General features: G+C 37.5%; 1 protein-coding gene across 1 annotated transcript in view; it reads right to left on the bottom strand.

Annotated features, from left to right (window-relative positions):
* Positions 1-2,543: 2,543 nt before the first annotated feature.
* The window catches only part of CDKL5 (cyclin dependent kinase like 5), a 133,770-nt gene continuing 118,666 nt past the window's right edge, over positions 2,544-17,647 (bottom strand). Inside the window, exons 15-18 of the mRNA XM_050899380.1 lie at positions 17,454-17,577; positions 9,352-9,454; positions 4,272-4,391; positions 2,544-2,965 (exon numbers count right to left, since the gene is read on the bottom strand). Of these exons, the coding sequence (XP_050755337.1) occupies positions 2,579-2,965; positions 4,272-4,391; positions 9,352-9,454; positions 17,454-17,577 (734 nt within the window). The 3' untranslated portion in view covers positions 2,544-2,578. The remainder of the gene's footprint in view (positions 2,966-4,271; positions 4,392-9,351; positions 9,455-17,453; positions 17,578-17,647) is intronic.

Genomic DNA, 17,647 nt, shown 5'->3' with positions numbered 1-17,647 from the left:
CAGCACCATCATCCCCAGCATGAAGCTCTTACCAGCAAGCTAAAAGTCCTGCAGAGGTAAAAGCATACATATCCACAAAGTACAGGAGTCTAGTCTGAACGCTCCCTCGGAGACATTCAAACCGTACTGCTTCGAGCCCCACGCCCGGACACTGCTTTTGTGAGGGATTCCAGTGGCATCAGCCCACTTCAAAGCAGGACTAACAGGACTAACCTAGTTGTGACCAACTGGTGAATCCAAAAGAGATTGCTGAAATATGCTGCTAAACTCTGATTGCGACGACTAGTAAATATCACAATGTCTTTCCTGGATGCCCGCTGAACTTATCAAAAACTGAATACCCTTTCATGTCTACTGTATTTATATATGCTATATATATGATATATCAACACAGTATATATCATATATATCTAGATATCATATATCATATATATCTATAGAAAATCACATGCACATTTCTTGCAGGCAATTGGCAAAGAAAGAATTCTTATTTTGTAATTTTTCCAATGTACAAGACTGACTTTTAGCCCTGGACAAACCTGATGTAACATCCTTCCATATTGTACTTTCTGACACAGATTTTTAGAACAGTGGTGCCGAATCTGCCGTTGTTAGAACTTTGGTATGGCTCGAGAGGTACTGAACAGCATGTCCAGTTTGCATTGTTATCCAAGTAGGAAGTTCAGCTCTTACTGCCTGGCTGCTTCTGTTAACTACATCTATGGCTAAATCATTGAATTTACATTCAGGTTAATCTCTTTTTGGAAAAGACAACGTATTTGCAAGTACAAGTGTCTTATGAGGACAGCATCTAGAAAATGAACTACGCTGCAGAGTAATGAGGGAGTTGAACTAATGTGTTTAAAAAGGAAAGATTGTATTGTTCTGACACTACAGGCCTGACTCTCCTCTTATTGCACAAAGTTTAGACTGGCATAACTCTTTTGACTCCTAGTGGCTCACCTTTGATTTAATTTACTGGTAGCAATAGAGGAAGCAGGTTGTGTATTTGCTACACTCGACATTCACCAACGTAAAGGCAGTTTTAACAATGTTGTACAGGAGACTGGAACCCAAGATCTAGTATTTTGCTGAGACTGGTAACTGAACTGTGTACGGGAATATTCGGATAGTAAGACCTGAGGAGAAATTAAGCTGCATGGCAACCTTCTCCCTCAATATCCGCGTATCAGATTTGTAGCTTTAAATACATCCTGAAATATAATAAAAAGTGCAAGAGTAGTTTAAATTTAAATACAGTGTTTATCTTATTACTTAATAGATTGCTAAACAAGATGTAAAATACACATATGCATAAAAGCTTATACCATGATCTGCAGTGCCATGCTATGCGTAAGTGTTAAAGTTTGGCATTTCACTTGCAATTCATGCTATGTTTCTTTGGTTTTCACCCCTGCTATTAAGTGGAAGAGCACCTGCTTTAGCTTGTAGTCATGGGGCACTTTATCTCTTTAGAGGAAAGAAAAATTTGGTACTGGGGCTCTGTGCTCTTGATGCAGATGCAGAAATCCCATTAATATTACTAGGAAAGCTAAGGACACAGGGGAGAACATACCACATTTAGATTACTGTACAGTTCTGCAGTCTCTTACGTTTAGCCAATACTTCCAACAAAATAGCCCATAATAAAGCTTGGAATTGAATGTTGTCTTTTGTTTGTTACCAATAATGCCTATAATACTGGGCTCTCATAGCTGAGCAAGATTCATACTGTTACAGTCACGTTTATATCCACATTCAACTTCCTTTTATTAGAAGTATAATACTGCACTTTATATCACAAATGTATAAAAATATGGCAGATAGTGTCATAACAATACTTTTCTTTTAAATGAGTATATTTAAAAAACAGACAGTTATTTTTCCATTTATATATATATTTATATATAGAATAAAATACTCCTGATGCAATATATAAATGTTACTGTTAGTTTTTTATAGAAACTACTGTAGCTGTTGCACTGCTTCACAATGTTTCAAACAGCTCAAAATAACTTTACATTATAACATAAAAGATATGATTATAACAGTACGATATTAGGTCATCATAAATAAATATTACAAATCCTATCAAATATGGAAGTTTAAAAAACAAATTTAAGACATACAATTTAACTTTAAACCCTTAACAGGGATACACTTTTATCACATAAACCCCACTGTTTTAACTAGGCAGCAAAAAATGTAGTAAGGGCACAGGTCTAGACATGAATGTTTTCACCCTTATAAGTGCCAATACATACCAGAAGTCTCCCAGCTTTCAGACAGAGATGTGCACTAAGCTGGAATGTAAATGAGAGAAAACGGCAATGCATTTTTCTCCCTGACCGGCACACTCTGCCTGGCATTCAGCAACATTTCTGATGACTGGTAATTCATAATTCAACTTGTTTTACTGTATAATCCCTGACTCTCACTGTGGTGCCAAACAGCATAGCTCCACATGTACATATTGCACACCTTTATGAAGCTGAAAATGCAGTCTTACCATCACCAGAACCACCACCACTCCCCTACGCTGATCTCCACCTGAACGGGCCTATTTTCTGGAGTGCAATTACAAGGCCGTCTCTTTTAAATCATTCAGATTTGGCATTCGCGATCGGTTTGTTCGGTTATACGTGTGCCCGTTCTGTCCGCTCTTGGAAGGCAGCTGATCGGAGTAGGGAGGCCCATCGCTCGCGCTCCTGTTTACCGGGGAGACGTGCCAGGTAGGTTCCAGCTGGCTTGGTATCTGCAGCGTCGGCCTGCTTTTCGGCTGAGGCTCTTGCCGAACGTTGCTGCTGCCGCTGCTGGAGCTCTGACTCATGGGGTGAATTCGCACTTCAGAAAAAGAAGCTTTGGCTGGCTGACTTGGTAAGGGCTGGAAGCGAGGCTCAGCAGGGACAGGATGATTTGAAGAGGAGAGGTGTAAGAGCTTTCGAAGGGATTTTAATGGCTGGCTCTGAAAGACACAGGGAAAAGCACTTGACCTTCTGCTCTCCATCATATCAGGCTTCCTATAACAAAACTGTCATATCCTAAATTGAACATCTTGAACTTCACAGGACTCCTTCACTTTTAATTTGTATTCATTTGGAATATTTCATTCCAAGCTATGACTACACACCTGAGAAAATGTCTCTCATTATGATTCAATCTATTAGCTACCTGAAAAGATAGAACCTTTTCTACATCAGAAAAAAACCACTGTTCCCATCAATTATTTTAACCTTGTTTCCTATGAAAATGGAAGTATAGACAATTGCATTAGCTGCCCATCTCTCACTACTCCTGCTATTAACTTTAGAACCTCAGCCACGTTTTATGAGGCACAGGTATCAGAAATACAAAGTTCCTAAAAATTCTGTGAACATCAGTTAGGGGTTAGAGAGAGTCTTGAGTAATCATCTGCACTGAAATAAGGGCTGGCAGAACTCAGCAGTTAGATATTTTGTTTGCTGGCAGCTGGGTGATAAGCTGCTCTAGTCCCTCACAGCTTCTTTAACTGGTGAGCAGGTTGAAGGAAAATGGAGACATGGGCTTACTGAAATGGGTAGCAAGAGCCTGGGGAAGCCTGAGCACACAAAGTGGCATGAAAACAGACTCATTAAATTCCACAGCTCACAGAGCAATTTGCTTCTTCAAACACAGCAGCTGCAACGAACCCTCTTCTTCAGTTTTCAATGTTGTAACGGCAACAGAGCATGGCACTGGAGCTCCCTCCCAAACCCTGCCCCCCAAGCTGGTTTTAGAACTGGAGAAAATAAAGTTGCATTAGTGCAGTGCTACGCTCCAGTAATGTAGCCTGCTTAAACCCCAGTCTGCGCCAGCTGAGGCACAGCTGCACCGTAACGTGGTCACGATGCTCTGGTGACCCCATCAAGTACCAAACTGTGTCAAGCAGCAGCGTGCCCTCAGGATTCACCACTCCTTGCAGAGCTAACTTGAGGGCTTTTCTACAGCACTGCATAGCTACCATAGACATGCACTGAAACATTGCTTGCCTCTCCTACAAAAACATAAGCAATATTTCGAAACGCTCAAAGACTGACACAGGGACATTTAGAGTCTCTTCTTTTCCTTGTCATTCATGTCTAGATTTTCAAAGAATTACGCAGGACTGCAGGCACGTCATTTTTTACATTCAATGAGCAGGGAATAGGAAGGTTGGGAAATAACATCAAACGCAATTTTTCTATTCACCAGAGAAAAAGCTGTCAAGATACCTCAGTGATGTTAAAATACAGGGAATTGATAATGCCACTTACATGAGGCTGGATTTCTGTCATCTTCTCAGGATGCCAGTCCTTCTGCCTGCTGCTCTGGTGATTAGAAGAATGAATGGCTTTCTGTAATGCCAAGAGATCCTGACCATCACTGCTAGGCATCTGCAACAAAATATTAAATACTGGTCTCCTAATATATTTTTAATAGCTGTAAATCATTTTAATCAGTTAATTACAGAACACAAGTGAAGCCCATTACTGCAGCAGATTGCAATGACCTTTCAATATTTCTCCCCATAGTAAGAGCATGTGGATATCATGCAGATTTGCTATACCCTTAGCCCTTAAAGCATTCGCATGCTGTTAGTGTTATTTGCTGTAAGAGAGAGCAGTTAAACAAGGCTTCAAAAAATAAAAAAAATTAAAAAATTGTTGAGCCTCATCTTCATTTAAAAAGCATTCCATACTGCAGTTAAGACCATGGATCAGTTCTATAAATTTGTTCCTGAGTGAAGCAGACCAAAATCTCTCTAAACCGATGTCTGGCTGATTTTGCCATCACAAACCCAAGAGCTTTTCCTTTCCCCATCTTTCTCCTCCTCCACAAATATCCCAAACTAAAGCAAAAATTAAGACACTTCTCCCCCTGCCCCCCAAGCTGAAAATCCAACAAAATTTATGGCAGAAGAATGATTTCAAACTTATATAGAGAGTTTTATCTCATTTCAAGAATTCTAAGCAAAAAAAGGACAGTTAAAATGTAACCTATTTTTAATTCAAGCTGTCTTTTATGATGAACAATCAGGACAAACAAAAATGCAGCAGAGGCATGAGCTAAAATTTAGTTTTCAGATAATCTGTTGTTAATATTTGATTAATTAAATTTATATATAAGGGAGCACTTCGCATTAAAAGAATGTATTTCCAATATAGCTATAAAACATACCAGGTTTAATTTTTTTCCTGATTGAAACAGAATGAGACAGTTTAATTTTAAACATATACAATTTCACAACTATTTTCCTCCTTTAGTCTTAGTCCCAGGGCTCATTCTCTCTGGAACTGCGTATGTTATATTTTCAGTATATCAAATACTAAAAAAAATTTTTTTAGGCACAATCTATTTCAACAGAACTGCCATTTTTACTTAAATTTATCGAACTGGCCCAAGATACTTAACTGGCATGAAGAGAAAGTGATCCCATGAAAATAAAACACATGCTGCTGTAGTCAGTAAAACAAGTTTACTGGAGCATTTTACAGTGCTACTGTACTTAAAAATTAATACCATGGGTAGAGTGACTACAGGAAGCTTTTTCAAAGAAGAACTATGCTTTAAATTATTCTTTGAATTAAAAAGAGGAAAGAGGGATTTCTTGATGCTTGGATTCTCCCCGTTGGTTGAGTCTGTCTGCAATATAAGATACAAAAACTAAATGCATAGTATTTCAATTCAAGAGATCTGTCCTTACTATATTAATTTTCTTTTTCTTTTTCTTTTTTTTTTAAATTCCAACAATATATTGTATCAATCCTATAATTTGCTTTGGGAAATTACAATAGTGATTGAACGAAAAAAAGCATATGGAACAAATTCAAGGAACTCAATGCATACAAAGCATGTAAAAAGAGATCAGTACACTTATTCTTATATCCATGTTCATTAGGAATGCAGAGTGGGTTTCAAAGCCTTTTGGAAACAACTGGTAGGTCTTGTTCACTTTACTGAGCTTTGGATCAAATCCTGTAATTCTGGCAATCATTTGTTACTTATGATAATGACCTAAAGCAGTATGATGTTTCTTATTTTTACATAAATAAAATATCAAAGATACACTAATGATAATAGCAATCGGTTTCAGAATGAGCAGTTGATAGCTACCTCTAGAAGAAATAAAGGTATTCTATTTTTAACTTGTAAAAAGAGCTAGGGCTCCAAGATGAATTATTTCAGTTCTGACAAAAATATGCCGTCAACAACTTCATGTATAACTGCAAGGGCACTAGCTGTTTTATTTTAATTTCTGTAACACAACCAAAGAGCATACCAATGGACGCACAAACATCAAACAGAACTATCAAGTATTAAAATTATGAAGGGGACTATTTCTGCCGCACTCAGGTACAAACAAGCATAGGACACATATGCTGTGTCTAGCATTATTCTGCCTACCGAAAGAAAACTTTATAATATAATTATATGACTAAAGAGAACGATGGATGCACTACCAACAGCAAGGGTTTTCAAACAGCTTTGTCAGCTTCTAGATTCCATCCAAGTTAATGAAAGAGAGTCACTAATTAGCATAGCTTGTTTAGGAACTTTCTGGTCAGAAGAATTTCCTGTTTCAAGTTCAGTACATTAAAAAGGAATCAAAGCATCGCTAGGAGAAATGCTCACCTGCAACTGTTTTCTCCAAAGTAGATAATTTCTTCAGACTCATAGCTTGCAATATGTGCCAAAATCTGCAAAACTCAGGCTCCTCTGAAGATAGTGCCTATTGACACTGTGCACAACCCTCATAGATATCAAATTGTTTGGTGGCAGATGACAGAAAAAACTGTGACTTTAGCAATCCCCAAAACCTTTAGCTACGTTACTAAAAGACTCCAAACAAGATGAAAAGGAGAATGTATTGCAAAGAATTCCTGTAGCAGGGAGTAACAATTATTATCCCATGAGGAACTGCACCTGGAGAACTCTAGGGAGAATGATTCATGGGAACAACTCTGCAGGAGGAAGTGTCAGGAATTGGGATCAGTTCTGGGCTATTAGAGATTTTGAGAATGACATTATTAAGAAGATGTCTTCAATCCAATTTCATGTATCTTTAATGATTCTTATGACAATCACCAGCAAAATGAGACTTGCCAAAGGATATCAGAAGTAACTAGTAGCTAGCTATGATGTGCTTCTCAGCGTTGAGTTCTCAGGTCCAGTTTGTTATTTGCTGCAGAAAGTCTCTATCAGAGTAAATAAGTGGAATTTCATACTTCTAGGACTCTGTAAGAATTAAAAGCCTCAGAAAAAAACTTGGGTAGTCACAAGCTATCTGTTAGATTTTTAATATGAATTCATAGAAAACATTATTCATGTAGTTGAAAAGCTAGTATTACGGTGCTGTTAACAGCTTTTACTACTGAAGTCAAACTTGGTGCTGAACTGAAGGTAGTAATTTTTGTTTGTCCTGGACGATCCTAATGAACATCCCAATGTTTGTTAGGTAGATGTCCTCAGCTAACAGATGAAGAAGAACAAAGAACAGTGTCTGAACCAGACACCTGTACACACATGGGTGGGTACAGTCTGTCCCTAGATACTGTCCTGTTAAACAGCTGTAAATAGAAATGAAAAGAGGTTTTTCAGTCCCTGGTTGGGTCCAAAAAATCAAGTTTGATGTCAGCAAGTTTCTAGCTGAGGATGCAAGAGTTTTATCACTATCTTATTTCACTAATTTATTCATCTTTCTCTGAGCTACTAGCTCTAACTAGCCAATGTAATTTTCCCTTATGCAAAACCTCTCTCTCCTCCCCCTCCCCCTCTACCCCTCTTCTTAAGAGTGAGAAGAAACAGGAGTAAGGATTATGTCTAAATCTGTCCTGTCTTGTAATCAGTCATGTTTTTGGTAGCTATAGATCAAGGTACTTGTGATTTAGATGTTTTGGAAAGTGCCGGATTTTGAGATGCAACACAATCCAGTCTATATTTCCTTCACACAGTTTAACCTGAAAGTAGTTGATATACCATCTATCAGCTGGGCTTTTAAAGTGTTCCTTGCCACCACGTCTGAATGGCTGGAATCAGAGTAGACCAGAACAACGCAAATTTAACACCTTTTTTTTTTTTTTTTTTTTTTGAAAATGCATCACTGGAACCAATGGCCTTAGGTGTGCTATTCTTTCATGGACATTTTGATCAAATAATCCCAGAGTTATAATCCAGACATTTTGTTCAGTTGTGTAATGCAAATGATCATATTTGAACTGCGTACAGGTATCAGGACGAACAAGTTCAGAAGGAGAGGTAGATACCACTGCTCTAAAACCTGCCCAGCAGGAAGGCGAAGTGCATTTCTGAGTGCTAGTTAACACACACATGCACATGTTCCATACAGTTCAAAGAAAATAAAAAAAAATAAATAAAAAAGCGCCTGATAATCACTCCTCTCCCCCAATTTTCAACAGATCAGCCCTTCACCAACACCCAGAGTCATGCCACCTCACTCTGTGACAGTAGATATTTTGATTTAGTTACTCCCCTTCGCCAGGAGTGAGCGTGATTTACTCCATTCTGAGAACCTTTAAAAATATAACTGCAGTTACACTTACAGAAACATTGCAACTTTATGTAAACGAAATTTTAAATATTTTACTGTTTCCAGAACTGTCATTTGAGAACGAGATGAGACGATGTTTAAGTTACTTCAGTTCTTAGGGAGATTTTCATTATAAAACTTTGTGAAATGTTAATATACCACTGCTCTCTGATAAAAGAAAGTTCTTTCTCCCTCCCAAAAACTAGATGAAAATGTAAAAATGTATAAAAGACACCAAAGGCTTATACTGAATAACAAAAGCCACAATCCATTCCCCCAACAAAACATAAAACGTTAAGAATGGTTAAGACACATCATCCTTATTCCAGCCACGGGGTGCAGCAAGAAGACGGAGGTTGTTATCAAGACACTGCCATGAAAAAGACTGGAAAGAATTCTCATTTATAAGTTTGATCTCCTCCTAATGGGTGTCTGAAACTATTCAAGCTCTGAGGACACACAATAATGCATTTGCTATTCTTGGAATGGTATCACCATATCCTGCAAAAGAATTCGCCGCAACATCAGCTTAAAACTTGCATCAAAACTGGCTCTCAAAGGGTCTGAATGAAAACAAAGATGCACAGGACTAGTAGGTGAAGAAATATTTGAAAAGGCAGATAAATAAACCCTGAACAGGAAAAGAATTTGACTTTCATCTAGTGAAAAGAGAAAATAAAAGAACGAATAGATACAGGCAGGCATGATCATAAATAATACAAAGGTACTATACTAATCTAGCATATTAAAATGGTATAATTCAAAACTGATAAACATATTTTCTGTTAGAAATACTGTATACTTACGGTTTGAGATTTCTTCTTTTTCTTTTTTATTGCCCTGAAAAAACCTTGCTTTTCTTTCTCCTTGAGCTGTTCTGAGTGACTGTTAAGGTTTTCAGGACTTTTCCTAAACATGAAATAGGGTATTGTAAGAGAGATTTTATTTTGATATTATGTAAATTCTGTGTAATAATGAGATCTGATGCCAAAGAATGCAAATTATTGATTAAAGCAAAAAGATTCTTAATGTTTTAGCATTCATTGGTTCAAGGGTTACTATACAAATACTGGATAAATAGTCTTATTAAATGGGATAGGAGGAACACAGTGTTAGGGTAAAATGATTAGCTCAAACCAGTGAATAGTTATTTAGGGAAAAGGAAAGCATGCATGACTTTTTTTTTTTTTTAAGCCAGAATTTAATATTCAAACCAAAATATCACACACAAGGTCTTTTAGAAAAATGAAAATCGTATCTGAGAGAACATACAAATGGTGATGAGGTATAAAAGCACAGGTCCAGTTTATCCATTGCTTGCTGGAGAGCCAGGAGTTGTAAAGTTCGCCAGAGAGAACCAATTTCAATCGAACTTCCTGACCTTTGCTGACATGGTTCCAAATTTATCATCGGGGAAGCTGGGGATCTACTGTTGTCCATTTCAACTTAAAAACTTCAGTTAGTTTGTTATGCGTGGGTGAGACAGTGCTGGCAAAAAAAGATGACCCGAAAGTGGAACAGGTGACTTGCCTGAAGACCAAATTTCCACCTTTTAACTTGTCTACACAGCTGAATTAACTACAGCTGATAAATAACATGTTACTTTAAGTATACACAGTAAACTATGTATGTAAAATACTGATATGGGGTAAAAAGATGGCTTACGTAGGACATTGGTGAGACACAACTGAATGCCGTTCTAGTGCCCTTTAAAATAGTTTGAAAATTGGAAATGGTGCAGGAAAGTGTCACAGAAATAATTTCAGAGAGAGAGCGGCTTACATTAAAAGAGTCAGAGATTTCAATCTCTTTAGTATGTTAAAAAACACAGCCAAACCAGCCCCAATATTTAGTTTCCTTGATTGCGGCGCACAAGTACTTATCCGGGAAGAAATTACAGAATACTAGAAGGATCTTTAAAGTAAAGGGCAAAGACATAACAAGTGGGTGGACGATGAAGCCGAAGAAGTCATACTAGAAATAAGGCACTGATTTTAACAATAAGAATCATTAACTGCCAGAACAAACTCCTTAGTGAAGAAGTGGATTTCCCATCTTTGACATTTCAAATCAGGACCTCATACTCTTCTGGGAGACACACACTAGTCAGGTATGCTACCGGGCCTGGACCCCAGAGAACAGATGACATTTAATGGCAACTAACATACAGAAAATCATACTGGGTGATTTAATAATCCCTTTTCGCTCTTAAGTTGTATGAAAACAAAAATGAAATTATTCTATTGTCTTGATGGAAAACCTAAAGGAAAGCCACAGTTCTAAGGGCTCTGGATGACAAACAGGAACAGCTTTTCTTGCAGTAACTGTAATGTAGCAACACTTAGCTGTCTACTATAGTTATCGCTGGCTTCCAATTCTGGCTTTAAATGCTATGCTATCAGCTGGTGATTCAGCTGCTACTACATGCCAAGCTGACATTTTTTTCCACGCAAATGTGAAACACGTAATTGGGGTAGGAATCACTGGAGTCATCCTCCTTATCGATAAGAGTATCTTCACTCTGATAGGTGGTTTGACCAGTTTCTCAATTTCTACACAAAACCCCCTAAAGCTCAAAATGCTACCTGGTTCTAAATAGAAATGCATGCAGTGTTTAAACACTGTAATAAAGTGCAATCGTTGAGTAAGAGAATGGTCTTAGAGGAAAGATTCATAGGCAGAGAGTATGGTGGAAATTTTCCTAATTTAGATTTTTTGGAACTTACATCTAGATCTAGGAAACACATTCAGGTGCACAACAACATAGATTTAATGTGAAAATTACAACAATACAGGAAAAATCTCTAGTTTTATATAATTATTAGATTTATAACACCTATTTTAAATATACTGGATTGCTAAGGATTCCTGTTTCTGTCACATCCCTGTATTTGGTACCCCTGCGTAACAGCAGTAAGGCAGTCTTGTATTAATCACTTAAAGCACCAAGGAGAAAGCCCAAGAGTAAAGACTGCTGACAGCTTTACAGATTCAGTGACTCACGAGACTGACTTAACACAGACAAAACACTGAATTATTTACTAAATTTTTACTTAACTTGTTAGAAAAGTTGGAGGAAAGCATGCACCCCAAGTATCCTGCTTGTACTCTGAAAATCTTGTGAATGGGGCTAAGAATCTTCTGAGCCTTTCCTCAAAGGAGCTACTGTGCATCCACATCTGCAAACATACCCCAAACCACAGCCCCAGTGCAAACTACCAACCCAGTGACTATGTTGTCCGCTGAGGAACCAGTGTCAGATCATAAGAAGTCCCCATGTGGTTACGCTACGTTGTCCTTTAAAATTTTTCAGTGTCTTGCTATGGCTTTTCTGTTCCAAAGTCTATTCCAAAATGGAGATGCTGTAGTTTTAAAGGTGAACTTAATCTTCAGAATAAAGCTTGGGACAATTTTTGCCATACTTTTAGACAGAGATTCACTCAAGTGTGACGCTTGTCTTTGGCCCAGTGAACCTGGATGAGAAAATTGCTCCCTACAGCAGATGAGCAGAGAGGAGAGAAGTGAAATTCTGCCCCATCATTTCCTCTTTATGACTACAGTGACCAGACAGAGGAGGAAAATAAGGGGCTGAGAACTCCCCTCATTTTCAATTGCTGCTTACCCAAAAGCCAGTGGTTTTACACTGATTGGTTTATGTCATTAACTCCTATGACTCATATTGCAGTACAGTTGTCTGAAAAAGCATTGACCTTGAAAAGCAACTGCTTCAAAACACACGCTCATAATGTGAAGAGAGTGAACATATATAGCATTATAGCAGGAAGCTTCAACACCAGGATTTTGTACTGAGTAAAAATAGAGCAGAACATTTTGATCGATGAGATGAAACACTAGGATATTTTAGGCATCCCAAAAGATGATTTTCAGACAATGGACAGTACAGGAAAAAACTAGGATTATCAGAAAAAATCCGTATGGTATAGTCACTCAACACTTAACTCTTACAATATAACTGCAAGTACCGTGGGATTTTGCATAAAGCTTCAGCTCTTGAAAGCAAACAGTTACACCAGAATCTGTTACGCAGCGTCTCTTCTACTAGCAAGTAAGACTAGCCCTAGAGAAAAGCCCCCACTCAGAGAGCTCACCCTCAAGCAGAAACCAAAGGCAAAACATGCTGTTCTTTGTTATTTTATCTTTGTGTGCCTTTTGCATGCTTAGGACATATAATGTAGATCACATTGGTTATTCTGGTCTGAGACACTTGGAATAGGCATAGGTACAAACAGAAATTCTGTGATTATCACTAGCATTTATTGCCCCTGGCAGGAAAGGTATCCAACTTCATGCAGGTACAATGAGGTGTAGCAGCAAACATGCACGGGGCAAGCAAGCTGATGTGCTTTAATATTAACTAAAAAGAATAAATAGGAAGCATGCTGCATTCATGCTGCCATAGACAGATTCATATTGCAGACAGCTCTTTTTGGGAGGCAATTCCTCTTGCTTGTTTCAGTTATTCTTCAGCAACCCTAATCTCAGCAGGCAGCCTGGCTTGGAAATCCTCTTTAACTGCCAGTACAGTACTCCCTTTGCTGAACCGCTCACAATTACATGAGTAAGATTTTGGTCTAATGGAGGAGTTACTGAAATGTCTGAAGTTTTCTTCCAAAGATAAATGAATAAACACTAATTCTCCAAGTTAGCTTTTGGTTTTGCTTAAAGTAAAACCCTTGGCAGTTACCATAAACGAAGGCAAGAAAATGTCAGAAACTAATGAAGCACCTCAAATAGATGGTTTACTTAAGTTAAGAATCTCAATCCCACAAGCTGAAGCCCATAGTAAAACTTCTTGGTCTAAAAGCCTGGCATTGAAAGCTTAAAAATCAGAGATCAAATCTGAACTTTGCTTGGAGCTGCAAATTTTTTTTTTTTTTTTCATGTGGAAAAGAAGGATTTATTAACTGGAATAAACCCCAGATCTACTATCTTACATACAGAATACCACCCAGAAGCCACTAAAGCCACTAGATCACCTGAGGTTATGGCACCACTAAAAAAAGTATACATACAAATGTATATATACACACACACACATATGTTTTACACCCACCCCCCCCCCGGTATTGTTCAACATTAGTAACCACAAAAATTTGGAAGTGGTTGGTTTCATAAACTTATAAAGCGTATACTTCACTAGGCTTATTTTTTGGACAGAATATTGATAACTACAAATTCTGGAAGGCTTCCTTGCAAATTACATTAGACTGCATCATCTAATTTTTAGTACAAAACAAAACCACTGATGACGGGGGACGGGTCACAGAAGAGGCACTGGTTACTAGAAGAGACTACTAGGGAGGCTCAGATGTTGCCAAATAGAAGAATAAAGCAAACATATTGGATGACAACGCATATGCAAGTGTCTTGTGCAGGAAATGTCAGAGGGAAAACTATACCATTAGGAAGGTGAACATCTTGAAGCTATGCAGAGCAGATTCCTAAAGCCTCAACCAGTGTAACACACACCGGTGATTTTTAAGCTTGCAAGTTACAAATTTGAAATTTCCTGATATTTTTTACAAATTCAAGAATTCTGTAAATTAACTGGAAAGTATTTACAATGCAGCAACAGTTGTACTGCAGACACAGCTGAACAAACTTTAAACTAGCTTGCTCAGATATTGGTAACCTCCTAGTTTCAGGAACATTAAGTGTGACTACATTCTTACAGCGATATTATAGCCAGTCATGTCATGTTTACAGAATATTGTATTGTTTGGGAGTCTTGAAAATTAATGGTAGATAGATAATTGTAAGCCTTTGAAACTCCTAAGAGTATGATGTTCTTTTTTTTGTTCTTTTCTTGAATGATAGAGTTTGTGTGTGTTTATATATATTATATACATATAAAAATAATAATAAATATTATATATATTTCCCCTTTTTATTATTTTTGCAGGAAGGTATGACAAGCTGTTTGTCATAGAATGAATACATTTATATGGACATAAAAGGTCTAAACAACAAAGCTGTCCAGAAGCCCCCAAATATCTTGCAAGCAATCAATGCAAACACTTCCAATATGATGTGAGATAAAGTACTGCATGTTGGAGTTTATTCCAAAGAGATATTTAGAACTATAACGATGGTAAAGATAACTCAGGTCAACATTTTGGCACACTGGCAGAACAAGGTTAAGCATCTTGCCTATACCTACTGATTTTGCCCAGCTCAAGACAAAACTCGTAAAAGTGAAAGAGAATAAAACATCTACTCGTGTATCAAAAGGGAAAAATTGAGCAAGTTCAAGGTCATTTACAGGACATTAAACTCTGGCAAAGAAAAGATTTTCTAGAAGGATGAGAAATTTGCCTTTTTTCAAATGAAGTTGTCTAAAGTTCATAAATGATCTAGTAATTTAAGAGTAAAACTTGATGACAAAAGTCGAGTTTATAACGTCTTTATTTTAAAGAGGCAGGACAGTGGGGACAGAGTGAAGAAATGCACACAAAGACAAGGGAACATCTGTGACAATTCAGTCTAGCAAACATTCACAAAATCTTTGACAGAAGAAAGGCAACACAGAGCAATAGTATGAGAGAAGCAATATTTTACAGTAGTGGCAAGTCCAGGTGGAATACATGTCACTCATAATTCGAGATGAATGGTCATGTACCAGTCAAACATCAAATATTTACTTCATCATAAAATTGATGTAAGCAGAATCACATTCCATTAGAGCTTTCAACATTTTCATAAGCGTTTACACAACTTCTATACAGAAAATTAAGTAGAGGAACATAGACTCTACATCACTCAGGAATCTGATTAAGCTGCATTTATGGCACAGAACAATTTTGCAACAACATTAGACCATCGCCAGGACAACTTGCACAGAGTTAACATGTAGAGCTGGGCAGGAAACATTTCAGGAAAATAGGGAGTAGGAAAAGCAAAGAGAAAGAGGAACGCGTGCCAAAACAGCAGTAACTTGGTGTTGCGGGCACTGCCATTCCTCCCATTTCCTAAGAAGAAATGCTTATTCTTCTGCGGGTTCTTCTCTCAAAGGAGCTGTTCCACTTTGTGAAAATATTTGAGTACATTAATTGGAGCAAGGACTTAAATCTAACTGTCTCAAAGTTAATGAAAGGCCTTATTCACAAGGCCATATTCAGCATCTCTGTGGTCCTTTCACTATTTCAACAAGATGAAACAGCTTCAAGAGAATATATTGAGGGAAACAGAATGTGCTCCAGAATAACCTCTAACTTCTGGTTCAGGGTGTTCACTTGTCAGATCTAAGATCTTGGTTCGAGCCTCTGGTTTAAATAACGAAGAACAAAGGCCCTGCACTCGAGTTCCTCACATTCCAAAAAATAATGCTGACCCCAGAATATTTGTTATTTTGAGCGTATCTCTGGTTTTGACTGGCAATTCCATCCTGGAGCTGAAGAATCTTCCCAATAAAAGGTTAGTGGATATCAGTCTGTTCCTTTGAGAAGTTTTGGTTTCGATAATTTGGCATAGTAAGCAAAAAAAAAATACTTAGTCAAAAAATTCCCAACCAGCTCTAATAACATATGCTATTATTTCAGTTCAAAGTTAAAATAACATTACATGTTTCTTTGCAGTGACCACATAATAAAAGGTAATATATTGCTGAATGATATATAAAGCAAAACAAGATTCCAGTTGGCTTACGTTATATGCAAGATAGAAAGATTCAGATATGAAGGACAACAAAATAGGTAAAAGGGTTCAACAGTAGGAATAAATACCTTCTTTAGCCACATAAGTCACAACATAAGTACCACCTTTTTACATAAATGACCGGATTCCTCAGCTAACTTCCACAAAATGGATGTAGGTGGAGCTACTGAAGGACAGGAAGCAGACTCTAGTGAATCAGAGCAGGTGACAAGGGTTCTGGAGTAAACATCTTCTATTACTGACATGGGTATATAACCTGAACACAAGCTGAAATACCAGTTGTTTCCCTTCCCCTCCCCGCCCCTTTCTTTTTTAAGCAGATAATTCACAGGTTGTTCATGTGAAAAAACATTAAGTCAACAAACCACTGAAACAGTTCTTTAGATAGCATGATTTTATCGCACTTTCAGAGAGCAGTATTTCAGATAGTGGTACGAAGCATAGTTGAACCATGCGAACGCATGCAGTCCATTCCTCCCACCAATCCTTTGAAGCTCCATTTGCTTATTTTTATTCAGTATGCTTTATTGTGATTGAACAAAGTAGAAGATTAAGAGTATTTTAGAGCTGAACAGCTCTCAGAGCAACAAAATTAAGATATTTCCCTTTAAGTCCTGCAAAGCTATGCATATGCTGTGATTCTATTAGCATAATTATAGTTAATTGTTCTATGTTAATGGAGCCATGTGATGCTTTTAATCTTTTAAAATCAATATACACCATTAAGATGTTGCTTAGTCCATTTTCCCATAGAACGTACTCATTTCCTTCTGTGGTGCGTAAGCAAAAAGAGCAGCAGTCCCCATTGTAGGGTGAATATTATATTCTTCATTAATACAGTCCTATTTTATATATGGAAACATGCATTTTGATATTTTTTCCGTTTCATGCTTCTGGAATCCACAGATGAAGCTACAGCCTTGCTATCCATACTATATGCACACAAGCACTTTGTATTATCTTTAACCGAAGATTAATAGTGGAAAAAAATCAGGAAAGACTGGACAAAAGTATATAATCTTTAATGCATTCAGTGTGATAGTGTAATGAAGTATTTCTTGTTGCTCAAAAGGGGACAGAAAACATGCAATGCTATGTCAGTATAGTCAGAGGAAGTAACTAAGCACGTATAGACAATCGCAAATTTTGAGAAAAACATGGGGTTTTTTCCCTCTTGTTAAAAATCCCTTTTTTTCCTGCCATTCTCTACACATCTGTGTAAATAACAACTCACCAGGTATCAAAGGTGGTTTGTCTCTTTGAGTGGTTTGCCACCGTGCTGCTGTCTGCTGGTAACACAGAGGCTCTGTTTGACACATTGTTTTCTATGTACGTACTCTCTGGACGCGGAGATGGAACTGAACAGAGAAATAGCAAACAATGTATACTGAGCTCTGCTAAAAATCCCATCTTTTCAGTTGTCTGCTT

Source organism: Gymnogyps californianus, chromosome 1 (assembly GCF_018139145.2).
Source record: "Gymnogyps californianus isolate 813 chromosome 1, ASM1813914v2, whole genome shotgun sequence".
In the NCBI taxonomy this organism is placed as follows: Eukaryota; Metazoa; Chordata; class Aves; order Accipitriformes; family Cathartidae; genus Gymnogyps; species Gymnogyps californianus.
Note: the sequence above shows the minus strand (reverse complement) of the source record. Positions and strands in the feature narration are given on the sequence as shown.